We start from the raw sequence: 12,751 nt of genomic DNA, 5'->3' as shown, positions 1-12,751 counted from the left end.
GCACTCCCGCCACGCTCAGCACTGAGGGGTTCTGTGGGCCTGAGGCGCGTGCGAGGCCACCCCTGGGCCTCAAGGGGCCGAGAACAGACCCAGACTGCATCTCGGGACCATGGCGCACCCCCGCCCCGTGCCCGAGTGCCTGCGGCCCTTACGGCCTGGTGCTGCCGCGTCTCCTCGCTCAGGGTCTTCCGCCGCTCCTCAGCCTGCACGCGGATCTGCTCGCTCTTCAGCTGCTCCACGGCGGCCTCGTACTCCTGCGGACCCCAGCTGCTGAGATCCAGGCCAGCCAGGCCTCCCGCTCAGGACATCCCGGAGCGGCCGGCCCTGACCCTGACCGTTCCGTCCCCGCCCCCAGGCAGAGGCAAGTCCGCGGAAGATGCCCTGCCGACCCCGCAGCCCCGCGGCTCCGCGGCCCCAGGCCAGCTCGCAGCGCCGCACTCACTTTGAGCTTGGACTGCTGCTCCAGCTGCAGCGTCTGCTCCTGCATCTGCGCCAGGCTCAGCGCCTCCTTGGCGTGTCCTGCAGGGGAGCACGCGCGTTAGGACACCGTGCCCGCCCGCGTTCACACGCGCGTGCCCAGGGGCTGCCAAGGACCACAGCTCCGCCGATTTCATAGCGCGGGTGCCCACCCTCGCTCCTGGTCAGACCTTGCCCGGTGACCTCGCCCTCCGAGGCCACTGCTCTCTTCTGGTCACCTGTGTCTGCTCTGTCCCCTACAGAAAGCTCTCCCTGTGAGGGCTCATCCCCTAGAGGACTGTCTCACTCCGGAGGGCTCCATCAGAAAGGCTGTCTCCTGCCCGTTGAGGTCAACGTGGCAGTCCTTTCCACTGAAACCAAAAGCAGGGCCATGCCCCGTGTCCCTTCTCATGGCCCATGTTTCTCTTGGCCCCAGACGCGTTACTGATCTGCCGCCAAGCACACGTGGGCAAGAGGAATGAGATGCAATGAGAATTAAGCCAAACAGGCCTGTGTGTGCAGCGTGATGGCTCCTCACAGACCACGTGCTCTAAGCACCTTCCATGTGTACCTTCCACGTGTATTTCGATCATAAGGCAGAGTTCCTGCCTATATTTGGGAGTTTTGCAAAAACAGGGCCTGCCTAGCTGCCCTGCTGACCACAGGCTACGATATCAATACCAACAGTAACAACTCATCGCCCCAAAAATCACTCTGCACTTGGAGGCCGCACGCCACAGCACCAAGAGCAGGCAGCACAGGCCAGGTGCTCAGGCCCCCACTTTCAGGCAGTGCCCAGGCTGGTGGGCTGGGGCACCTGGGCAGCTCAAGACCAACTGTGCTGCGATGGCCTCCCAGGTGGGCCCAGGGACCTGAGGAACAAGGGAGCACCTGTTGGGTGGAGGGATAGAGCAGGTGGTCCCTCTGCAAGGAGCAGCTGGGATGGCTCCATCAGAGTGAGCAGTGAGGACGAAGGACAGCTGCGAGGCCGAGCACGGTATGCACCGCTGCCTGAGAACTGGTGTGTCTGCAGGGGATGGGCTTGCGGGGGGCTTTCAGACAGAGAGGCAAGAGGCATCCTTGGGAGAGGGGCTTGGGGACAGGGAGGGACTGCCAACCAGGGTGAAACCTCTCCTGCTAGCCAGTGGTGAGGCCAGGAAGGACAACAGGAACAAAAATGAAGTGGAGTCCACATCTGGGACAGTCACTAGGTGTGGAGACTGATGGGGGACCATAACTCCAGGTGGTGGCACCTGAGGACTCACAGGTGCTCCTTGGTGGGGAAGAGAGGACTTGGCCATGGGAGAGCAGAGGCCCAGGCCCTGGGACCCTGGTGAGAGTGTTCTGGGGCAGGAGACTTGGGAGCGATTCAGACACAGAAGCAGGCAAAAGGGAAGGGTGGCCCGCAGCTGCTCCCCTCAGGAACACCCAAGGCCACCCACACAGGCCTGTGTGACCACGCTGGGTTGGGATTTGGCTTCTCAAAACGGAAAAACTTTGAAACTGCAGACACAGTGAGTGAAACCCCACAGGAGTTGAGACAGAAAAGTGTCCCCAACTAAGCCTTTAACAAGAAATCAGGTCAAAAGTCTCATCATCTGACGTGCTCTGAAGCCCAGCCATTGTTTCTCAACCCAACCCGATGATTAAAATTATCCAGAAAACATAATACACCCAGTCTGGGGTGAGAGCATTCCAGTTAGGCCTAGGAAGCTGTCCTCGGCCCAGTTCCCAACATCTAGATGTTCTGAATGTCCCAGAGGCCTTGGCCCAGGAAGTTCCAGAGTCCCAGGAGGTAGGGCAGGGATTGAGCCACAAAGTGTCAGACCTCTCCCTCCTTAAACAGGAAACTCCGCTTGTACCTGCTTACAAGACTTCTCCATAGGGTCTCCTTTGAAAAAAGGGCACCTCTGCTTAAACAAAAGTTTGAGAGCCACTGTATTCTTTCAGTCAATGTTTATTCAGCACCTTCTATATTCCAGGCTCTTAAACACTTAGACTACATCGTGAGACAAGTTGTTAGAGCCACAAGAGACACGGAGGTTGGGAGGAAAGATGTGGGCTTACTGAAGATCCGGTCGCCGCTGACGCCTGGAGGGCCCTGGGTTGGTCAGGAAGGCCCCCGGGCTGGGCCCGATTGTCTGACCTGCTGCTTTACAGCTCTCACCTACCTGAAAGCTAGTGTTTTCCAACAATAAATGCAAGTCTGCGATATTCTCCTAAAACTGATGACCCTCAAGTATGCTTTCCTTCCTAAGTAGAAAATTGCTAGCAAGCACCACAAAGGGACCGCGGATCTGGATCTGGCCAGGCCTTGGCCATTCCACGTGGAGGCATCAAGAGGGGGACACAGCCCCGCACTCGGCAGTAACTGAAGACCAGGGTCCAGCCCCGGAACTTGCTACCTGTAACGTCTGAAAGTCCCCTCTGCACCGGTCTCCTCACCCGAAGTACGTGTGGCAGCTGGGAAGGTGTCAAGGGTGATAGGTTCCCGAACCTCCCCGCAGGCAAGGTGGCTTAGGCAGACTCACTCCAGGAGGCCAGTTTCCTCACCTGACAAGTGGGACTGTCGACAGCCACTTGCCACTCGGTTGCTCAGAGACTAAGAGGCTAAATGCCCCCAAGTGCCGGCATGCCCGGGCGCTCGGTGGACTGGCTCTCCGTGGAGTCCCCGCCCGGGCCCGTCCCTCCCTCGACCACGCCGCTGCACTCACGCGAGTGCTCCAGCTCGCGCGCCGCCTTGGCTGCGCGCTCCAGGCCCGTCGGGTCGAAGTTGCTCCATTTGTCCTTGGGCCCCGGCCGGTCTCCCGCGCCGCGATCCCCGCCGCCCTCGGCCCCAGGCTGCACGGGCGGCAGGGAAAGCGGCGGTCCCGTGCCTTCGCCTTTGGAGCCTTTGATGCCGAAGAGCCACGACATGGCTCGCGAGCGCCACGTGCCGCCTCACCGCCTGGCCCCGCTGCCGAGCTGACCGCGCGGTGAGTAGTCTCCACGCGCGGCGAGCCGGCGGTCAGAGCCACTGCGCAGGCGCGACGCACGCCCCTTCCTCCTGTCCAGCGGAAGCGCGTAAGGGCCGTGTCCCGCGCGCGGCCCTGGGATTGGCCTCGAGGGCCGTGACGTCATCGACGTCGGCGCCACAGTCGCGCAGGCTGCTTCTGGAGGCGGGCCTCCGGAGGGCGGGGCGAAGAGCCTTGTTACAAGGGCTGGTGAGGGACAAAATTGGTGGGCTGGGTGTGTGTGCGCCCGGGATAGGTCCGTTCCGCATAGCAACAGCGTATCCCGTTGCTGTGGGCGCCCGCGGAGTTCTGGACGTGGCGGCGGCTGAGACAGGTGCAGGGGGAGCAGAATGGGTTCCCGATGCGCGGTTCGGACCTACGGAGCGGCCGCGAGAGGATGAGCTCGGAGGAGGCGGCTGACCCGCGGGAGGAAAACCCCACCCGGGGCGCGCAGCGGGGTCTTGACACCCAGGGCCGAGGGCTCTTTCCGACTGCCGCCCACAGCGCGCCCTCTGGCCACGTGGCCCTGGCACAGAGCCAGCCGGGGGACCGCAGGAGTTTATAAACACCCCAAAGTCAACGAAACCTGCGCCGGACAGGCGTGTCCAGCGATAGCAGGGCCGCCCGCCGGGCGGGCGCGGGGCGAGCTCGGCCCTGGCGCGGGAGGCTGCGGTCGGCGGGGCTGAGTATTAGCGCACGCAGTGGGCGCTTAGTAGGACGACAGAAGGGTAGATGCGCGTCCCAGGGCAGTCTCCCAACCGTCACTGGATGAAGCGCCGAACTGGAGAATTGGCCTTCGCGAGCCTCCTCTCGCTGTCTCAGCAAAGCACAGTGGCCCGTGGTTATGTGATCCTTTGTATCACTCAGAAGTGGCTCACAAGGGAAGGGACAGATTTCTGACCTCAGTATAGAAAGGCAGAGTAGGCTCCCCAGAGCCCCACAGAGGGCGCCCTAGCTGCAGGAGCGCTCCTTAGGGCCGAGGCCTCCTGGCTTCCGGTGAGTACTTCCCGTTAGGAAAGTCCAAGGACCACGTGCCTGCTGGAACAAAGGGCAGGCTGGACCCTCCTGGTTCAGGGAGATGAGGATGGACAGAGGCCAGCCTTGCTCTAGGACCCGAAGTTAGCAAAGTTCGATTTTGGGCCGACGTCCAAGTTGCCCCTTTGTTCTTGGATTATGGAACTGGTCGAGTTCCCGGAATTCTATGGAGTTTCCCCACTAGACGGAAAACAATTTTAAGCCTGAATAAAAATAGGAAAAAAACATTCAAAGATAATACTATAATTTTTTTCACCAAAAACGAAGAGAAAAGCCAAATAGTTTTCTACCAGATGCCCCCCAGTGGCCATCATCATAGCGTCCATGTAAGAAACATCCAAACCTATGGAGAATTCTGAGGTTTTTTGAACCAAAAAACAAATGGCTTGAGACAATGCTCTGGAGAATGGCAGTTTTGCCCCTTATTTTATACATTAGAATAAAAAGAGGAGACGTCAGGAAGGTTACATGAAATCCACTGGTGGTACGTTAAGGGGTGAGAGAAAGCAAAGCGAGGAAATCTCTGAGATTAGGTAAAAAGACATACTTCTACAGGGGTGGGTACAGGAGGATAGTAATTAACATTTACAACTCAGAGTTGGTACTGGGGAGGGACAGGATAGCAGTGAGGGGCTCTGTGGTTTCAGGCTCTCTGGTTGTGCCCTGAGGGGGTTTGGAAAAGGCAATTACTCTGACATTTGAAAGATGAGTTATCTTAGATGCAAAAAGACAATAGACAGGCTCACTTAAGGTAAAGATTGACCTGCATCAACGAAGCTACTGCAGGCCTAAACTTTTTATGCTCAGACCACCCTGTGTGGTTACTTTCCGTCTCTGAGTTCGTAGCCTCAATGCAGGCCTCCCCTGAGCTCGTCAGCTTTAGTATGTGACCCCTTTTTCATCCACAAAGGTTTTCATGGTCTAGCTGCAAAGCATACCTCCCGCAGCAGCCAGGCAGTGCAAGAGGAAGCCCGCGAGATGTGAAGCTTGTCCACTCTCAGCTCAGCCAAGGCCCCTCTCTGGCGCCACCCACAGGCCGGCATTGAGCAAGCTTGTGTACTTCTATAGAAAAAGGAATGAATCTGAGAATATAGCTCTGCATTTAAAAAGTCAGTTTCAGAAAAAAAAAAATCAGTGCCATTTAACTTAGTTTAAATTTAAAAACAAAGTGTCGTAATAAGTATGTGTGATGCCAGTCGGGCGTAGACTTATCACGGTGCTCAGATACTTATCAGATACCTATGTCACTTTGAAAGTGACATAGGTATCTGCTGTGTCATACATCTGAAATTAATATAATATTGTATGTCAACTGTGATTGAAAAAAACATAGTATTGATTGCTGTCTCAGGATTTCAATAACCGCTGCCCCTTTGCCAGGGGACAGGTGGCATGGCCTCCAGCCGTATGGCTCCACACTTTCTCACTTGATGGCCTTTGCCAAACGTCCTGTCCACTTTTGTTTGTCACTTAAAATATTAGAATGGAAGCCACTGGGAAGGACACACACCTTTTCTACAGACACTAAGTTAATAAAGGAGATTATGATGGCACTTTCTACCTGACGAGTTTGATTGACAGGTGTGGGGTTCACCTCTGTCAGCCGTATGGCTCCACACTTTCTCACTTGATGGCCTTTGCCAAACGTCCTGTCCACTTTTGTTTGTCACTTAAAATATTAGAATGGAAGCCACTGGGAAGGACACACACCTTTTCTACAGACACTAAGTTAATAAAGGAGATTATGATGGCACTTTCTACCTGACGAGTTTGATTGACAGGTGTGGGGCTCACTGCTCAGCTAAGCCGTTTTGCTCACGGGATTCTCCGGACACCCCCGCCCCACAGCACGGCTTTTGTCTCTGAAGGAGCCCTCCAGCGCTGAAGACCGGGAGGAGAGACTGCACAACTTAAATACGCAGGAAGACAGCTCAGCCGCCTGCTTGACCTTGAGTCCAGAGAGGGGGACACGGCTGGGGCAGAGCAGGCCCCGCCCGGCCCCAGTGCATAGCAGTCTGCCTCTAGAGCCAGGCCGCAGGCCGGTTTCTGAGTCTCCCGCACCTGGCTGGAACTCTGCGGAGCTGCACAGCACACCGGAGCTGTGGCCTTCCACTCCAGCCCACGGCCCGCTGCAGCGACCCAGCCGCTCAGCGGACTTCGTGCCTCCCATGGACAGCATCTGTGCAGAAGCCTGTCTGCTTCGACATGGAGCCCCTCGCGTGATGGGCACGAGGCCGCTGCTCTCTGCCCCGCCCCACGTCGCTCTTCGGTCCGGCTCTCCCGGGATGGCACGGCCCTCAGGAGTACGGGGCCCCGCTCATTCCCGTTCTTTCTCGCGAGATTCCAAGAGAACCTGCTGGTTCCAGTCTCTCGCACCGGCGCCCCAGCCCACGTGTACCCTATGCCCTCCCCCACCGGGCAAGCCCCAGCCTGGCTCTCCTGGGCCTGAGCCCCCTGAGAGGGGCCCACCAAAGCAGGGCTCCCAGCCCACCTTGTCTGCACCTGCTCAGCGCCAGTGGTTCTCCAGGCACCCGGCATCCAGCGAGACGTGCCGCACACCGTCGGTAGACATGGCAGAGCGATAGAAACCGAACGCCTGCTGTAACCTGTTCAAGTCGCCTCTCCCGCAATACCTCGGCTGTCCCAAGTCCACCTAATGCCACCACCCAGGCAAGTGGCAGTGCTCTTCAGACAACAGCTAGCCTCTTGGTGATCTCCTTCGTTATCCCTTCTGCATTTCTACTGTTAAGAGACTCAGGCCATGAAACGTCTGTACTTCCCCATCTCCTAAACCCAATCCAAATGGCATCTAGACATCTAGTGACAAAGAAGAAAACACACGTTCATCGAATCTGCTGACACAAAATTTTGAGAACCCCACATTGAGAACCAGCATACCCAGCAGGTCCCCAGGTGCCGTGTGAAGGGGCACGACCTCTGTTTCCTACCTGAGTGCGGTACATCGCTTGTGCGGTGTATATTGTGTTTGTGCAGGGTCGGACCAGATGGTGACACCAGTATTAAATCTGCCAGAGTTTCACATACAAGATGAGACACACATCCAGAATTAGTTAAGAAATGATTTCCTTCAAAGTGGCCTAAGAAGGATGGCTACGCCCCGAACTCTACCTCGAAAATGAATAGATTTTATCTAGCGATAAAGGGTGGGATCTGGAACAGAGATTCCGGCTTCACGGGGCTCATCGACGCTCCGAGGCCATTCAGCGGGCTCTCTCCGTGCACATCGAAAGGGTTCCCAGCGTTGCCTCTGTATTGCTGACGTCCTCCAGATAAAGTTTCACATCCTTAAGCTGCCACTGTTCTCCTGGAAACTGAAGTCTTTCATGAGGCTTCCGATTTGACACTGCATCGGACTTTTCGCACAGTGGTTGCCATGTGCCAGGGAATTCACCCCAAATCCGAGAATAACGAGTCAAGTTTGCTCATATACTTACCACCTTTTCCTGTTCGGCAAGAGCCCCAGAGTCAGTCAGCTAAACTACCTCCCAAGAGTAGAAGCACACTGACCTCAGCTCATTTCAAAATGCTTTTTACTTCTGCATGTGTCAAATACTTCTCTTTACAGTTTAAAAAACAATCTATATTGAAGGTAAAATGGACGAATCTTAAGATTGAAAAGGCAAATATGTGAAGGAGCCAAAACTGTGAATCAAGTATTTGGGAAGTCTGGAAACTAATGGGCATTAAATTCAGAAAAAAACTTTTATACTCCTTCCGTACATATGCTTTTTAAAAGCCCTATGAATCAGAATAGCCACATTTGGGACACTTTCTGTTATCTGTCGATAATTTTAGAATCTGAGTCCGGTCTGAAGTGGGCATGATTCCGGAAAGTAAATCTTTCCACAACTGCCTCAATGCACAGAAAGCTTTTGACAAATAGACACTCTCTAAAGTTTTTGCTGGCGGCGTCGCACACGGATGCTGAGGCGTCCCGGCATCTCATGGCCAGAGCAGTCTCCACAGACCAAAGCCCTTTACTCCCGCGTTTGGAAACTAGCATACCTAGCAGGTCCCCAGGTGCCGTGTGAAGGGACATGGCCTCTGTTTCCTACCTGAGTGCCGTACATTGCTTGTGCGGTGTATATTGTGTTTGTGTATTTATACTTCGATTCACAGTCACTTCTCATGCTATGGAATGGATTTGCATTGAACACAAACTGTACATAAAAAGAAATGGCTGGAAGAGAAAAAAACCGCGGGTTCCCAGGTCTCCACCGGCCCCAGCAGCCCCGCCCCCACCCTCCGACCGCTGCTGGACGCCCAGCACCGGATGGGGTCTTAGGACCTAGCCCAGACCTTGCAGCCCCTCCAGCCTTGTCTGCCAGAGGGTCCGAGTCTAGGTAACCGGATGCCTCCTTAGACGCCCCAGGCAAGTCCTCTCCTACACAGAGGCCCCGCCCACCTGCCAGCAGCGAGAGAGCAGGAGGTCAGCACAGGCCACTCCCCGCAGCTCTCAGGGTGGGACCCCCAGCACAGGCACTCTGTTGCCCGCCCCCTACACACACCCCTGCCCCACCGACGACTGCCCGGTCCTTCACGGGGCTGAAATAAGAACTCTGCCTCTCCAGAAGAGCAGGCCAGCTGCCCAGTCCAGAAAACCTTAGAAGCCAGTCGCTCAAACCCTGCGGCCACCTAGGGAGCCCTGGTGTCCTCCGGGGGTGCTCTGAGTGGACGGACGCCTGTGGGAGCCGCCAGGCCAGGCTAGAACATTTCCGCATCCAGCAGGGGCCAGCCCAGGAGCAGGACCTGGCAGGGGCTGGCCAGGGCTCCAGGCCCGTGGACCGCTGAGGAGCTCCTGGCTCACCCTGTCCCCTGGCAGCGCTGTGCATGGCAAGTGTGGCTCTAGAGCCAGGGAGCCGTGGCCTCCACTCTGTGGACGCTGTGGTCAGGGGTGCGGGCAAGCTGCTGGCCGCCCACTGCTGTCCCTGTGCTTGTCTCCACCCCTGAGGGGACAGCCTTTTCTTCCAACAAAGCTCCTCTACCTGTGGCTGAGACGCCATCATTTGTTTATCACGGTGAGTTCACCCACATTTCTGGAACGTGGGCAATTAGAGGCAGGTGTTTTAATGAGAACACACCAGTGAAGGGGGTTACCCGCTTCCATCCCACTCCTGCCCAGGAATGGCAGTGAGGTCAGGAGCCCCTTGCCTGGGGCTGGCAGCCGGAAGCGCCCCCCACCCCTCTTCTGTTGCTGGGCTGGGGCCCAATGGGCAGGGTCCCCCTGTGCCCAGACCTCACCACACTCACTTTCGGGAGAACACACGACCTCTACTGGCATTTGTGTTTGTGTTAATGGATGTTGGGAGAAAATTTTTTATCCCACAACAAAAGCAGCAGACGTGCAGCTGTTGCACTTGAGTTTCCATTTTCCTAAACTGTCCCCGCTCCCCAGCAGGAGGCTGTGAGGACGGGTGTGTCCCTGGCTTAGGGCTGTCGCCATGGAAACAGCTCCTGCTGGCCAGAGTCCCGAGCTGGCTGCACCACCCACTGGCAGACACCCCACTTCCCAGAGACCTTGGGCTCCAGACTCCAGCCGCCATCCCGCCCCTGCAGACAGCTCTTGTCCACGAGCTTGTGAAGGTGGGGAGCCCAGCCCCCAGCCCTGCGGGGTCCCAGGGAGGCCGAGTGAACATGAGGCCTTGGTGAACGCCTGGATTCCTCCTCAGATCAGGGCGGGCAGCAGAACTTGCAGAGAAGTGACAGCAGCTTCCCATGGGCAGCCCCCCACGCTGCTGGAGCCGCCTCCTGGGGGTTCCTCCCAGTGGCCAAGACCCTGCCAGCTCCACCCACGCCTGCCTGCTGCATGCACCATGACCTCCTAGACCTCCTGTCCGGTTGTCAGGGACTGTGGGACAGCCCCAGGCTGCCTGCTGAGTGTCAGTGGGCGTCAGTCCTGACGAGCATCCCTCAGGGCCCCAACCCAGAGGGGACAGTGGCGTGTCAGGGCAGGGCGAATGGACCAAAGCAGAACAGATTTCTCGAGACGGTTCCCAGACGTGGCCCAGGCTCTGGCCTCCTGTTCGGCACCCGCGGGGGCGGGGCGGGGGCAGGGAGCCTCTTGCAGGTGGTACGTCTTCATCAGCTTTTCCCTCTGGGGGTTTGGTGAGTTTAGAGGGAGGGGTCCGTCACTCAGATTGTCTGGAGTGTGTGGCTGAGCTGCTAGGGCAGGCGGGAGCTCAGTATGGAAGGGGTCAGTATGGGGGACTAGCCTGCAGGGCGGGAAATCTGCCCCTCGGGGGCAGGTCCGGCCCAGGTCCAGGCCGAGAGAGGCCTCCCCTCACTGGTCGGTGCGGCCTGGGGCCCCGCTGTTCATACTCTCAGCCTCAGGACAGAGCAGCTGCTCGGGTCATGGGAGTCTCTGCCCCTCAGCTGCCTGCTGACCACAAGGCAGGATACACAGGAACCTGCGGCACTCCCTGGCCAGTCCCAGCGATGGGTTGGGGGAGCCTGGAGGAGAAACCCAACACCCAGCTAGCAGTAGGTCCCCCAACCAAGTCTGGCCTGGCCAGGCACTGCCATTTGCCCCCGGGACCCCGGACCCAGCACCCAAGCCCGTTCCGCACTCTGTTCACTCTACTCACACAGGCAGTGCGGGGCCTTGGTCTCTCAGGCCATCATCGCACACGCAAAGCCTGCGCTGGCACACGGCAGGCCCCACAAACACCAAGGACATGGCATGGGCACATGATGCTGGAGCCTGGAGACACGCACATACGACACAGACATATGCACACACAGACACGCATGCACACACAACTGACATGCAGACACACGTGCACATACAACACAGACATGCACACAATAGACACATGCACACAGACACACATGCATGACAGACACACACAACACAGACATGCAGACACATGCACAGACGTGCACATATGACACACATGCACACGACAGACGCATGGACACACACAACACAGACACATGCACACACACAGACACACACACACACAACAAAGATGCACAGAGACACGCACGCGCACACAGCAGACACATGCAGACACAGACGTACACAACACAGACACACACACAGCCAGGCCTCAGTGGTGGATGGAGAACACTGGGTCTGGGAAAGCGAAGGGCGGTTGAGGACATCGCTTTGCCAGCAGAGGGCGTCCTAGGCTGCGGTGGGTGCAACCACGCAGAGCCGGGCCTTTGTCCCCCGCGATCCGACCGCCCCATCCACAGCACGGAATCCGGCCCACAGACACCTGCCAGGGCCCTCCGAAGAGGCGTGGCACAGGGAGGGGGGCACAGGAGGCGCCCCTCCTCTTCCCCAGCATGGCAGAGGGAGAGGCAGAGGGGGACGCGCCTGGTGGCCGAGGGACAGCCGTGCTGCCTGCCCCTGGGACTCGGCTGGTGGTTCCAGGATAGTAAGTTGTGACAGGAGGGGACGAGAAGATGCAGAGAATCACTGGGGTGAACCGACCCAGGGGAACCCTGCTTATCCCCACCCCCGGCATGGAAGCCCACCCCCAAGCAAGGGGAGGCCCCCTGCCAGTGTGTCTCCAGGGTCAGGAGTGCCAGGCTCTGGTCCTCCCAAAAGATGTCTGTAGTGGGCCCAGCAGGGTCCTGGGCAGGGAGGCAGGGCCATTGTCCCTGGGCAGCCCCTGCCCCTGCACCAGCCGAGCATCCTGTGAAGACCCCTTCCTCTCACCAGCCACAGACCACACCGTCAACCTCCTGGCCCTCTGCCACACCCTTTCTCCTCAGGAACCCTTGGGACCCAGCCGGAGTCAGCTCCTCCCCTTGCCCTGTCCACCATCTGTCAACATCCAGGACCTGAGTGGCCAGCTGGACCAAGCTCCCTCAGACAATGTCGCCTCTCGCCACCAGAGGGACGGGCCCTTCACACAAGTGGGAGGTCCGGCCGGTGGGCCGCCCTCTGGTCCTGGGCGGGGGCCAATCCTGGGTCCGATGTTCTCACCCCGCCCCCAGACTCCCCATCCATCTCCCCCTTAAGTCCTGCCCAAAGGACACCACCGAATGACCGCTGCGGGCCGGGCACGGGAGGGGGTCGCGATGGCAAGCGCTGCTGCCAGAGCCGCAGTTGGAGGGTCCTGGACGGCAGGCGACGGAGCAAGGAGCCGACTGGGGGGGTCACGCGGAGTCACCGCGGAGCAAAGGCCCAGCCCGCACCCCCAACCCCCAGGACGAGACCCTGTTTTCGGCTGCGGGCGCCTCTCCCGCCGGGTTCGGGAGAAGGGGCCCTCGAGTGGCAAGGGCGGCCAGTCATG

The 12,751-nt window shown here is 58.2% G+C and overlaps 2 protein-coding genes and 1 long non-coding RNA gene across 4 annotated transcripts in view; 1 reads left to right on the top strand and 2 right to left on the bottom strand.

Annotated features, from left to right (window-relative positions):
- The window catches only part of LOC102882255 (ATPase family AAA domain-containing protein 3), a 16,904-nt gene extending 13,425 nt beyond the window's left edge, over positions 1 to 3,479 (bottom strand). For both annotated transcript variants that reach the window (XM_006903904.3, XM_025046947.1), the window contains exons 1-3: positions 3,171 to 3,479; positions 443 to 519; positions 153 to 254 (exon numbers count right to left, since the gene is read on the bottom strand). In XM_006903904.3, coding sequence (XP_006903966.1) covers positions 153 to 254; positions 443 to 519; positions 3,171 to 3,372 — 381 coding nt within the window. In that variant the 5' untranslated portion in view covers positions 3,373 to 3,479. The remainder of the gene's footprint in view (positions 1 to 152; positions 255 to 442; positions 520 to 3,170) is intronic.
- Positions 3,480 to 3,609: 130 nt separating this feature from the next.
- LOC112479888 lies at positions 3,610 to 8,211 on the top strand. The gene is made up of 2 exons (XR_003046384.1): positions 3,610 to 6,065; positions 6,266 to 8,211. It is a non-coding gene; the product is annotated as an uncharacterized LOC112479888 (long non-coding RNA).
- Positions 8,212 to 10,854: 2,643 nt separating this feature from the next.
- Positions 10,855 to 12,751, bottom strand: part of VWA1 (von Willebrand factor A domain containing 1) — a 5,974-nt gene continuing 4,077 nt past the window's right edge. Inside the window, exon 3 of the mRNA XM_015589147.2 lies at positions 10,855 to 10,955. Within this exon, the coding sequence (XP_015444633.1) occupies positions 10,855 to 10,955 (101 nt within the window). The remainder of the gene's footprint in view (positions 10,956 to 12,751) is intronic.

This window comes from Pteropus alecto, unplaced genomic scaffold (assembly GCF_000325575.1).
Source record: "Pteropus alecto unplaced genomic scaffold, ASM32557v1 scaffold700, whole genome shotgun sequence".
Classification (NCBI taxonomy): Eukaryota; Metazoa; Chordata; class Mammalia; order Chiroptera; family Pteropodidae; genus Pteropus; species Pteropus alecto.
Note: the sequence above shows the minus strand (reverse complement) of the source record. Positions and strands in the feature narration are given on the sequence as shown.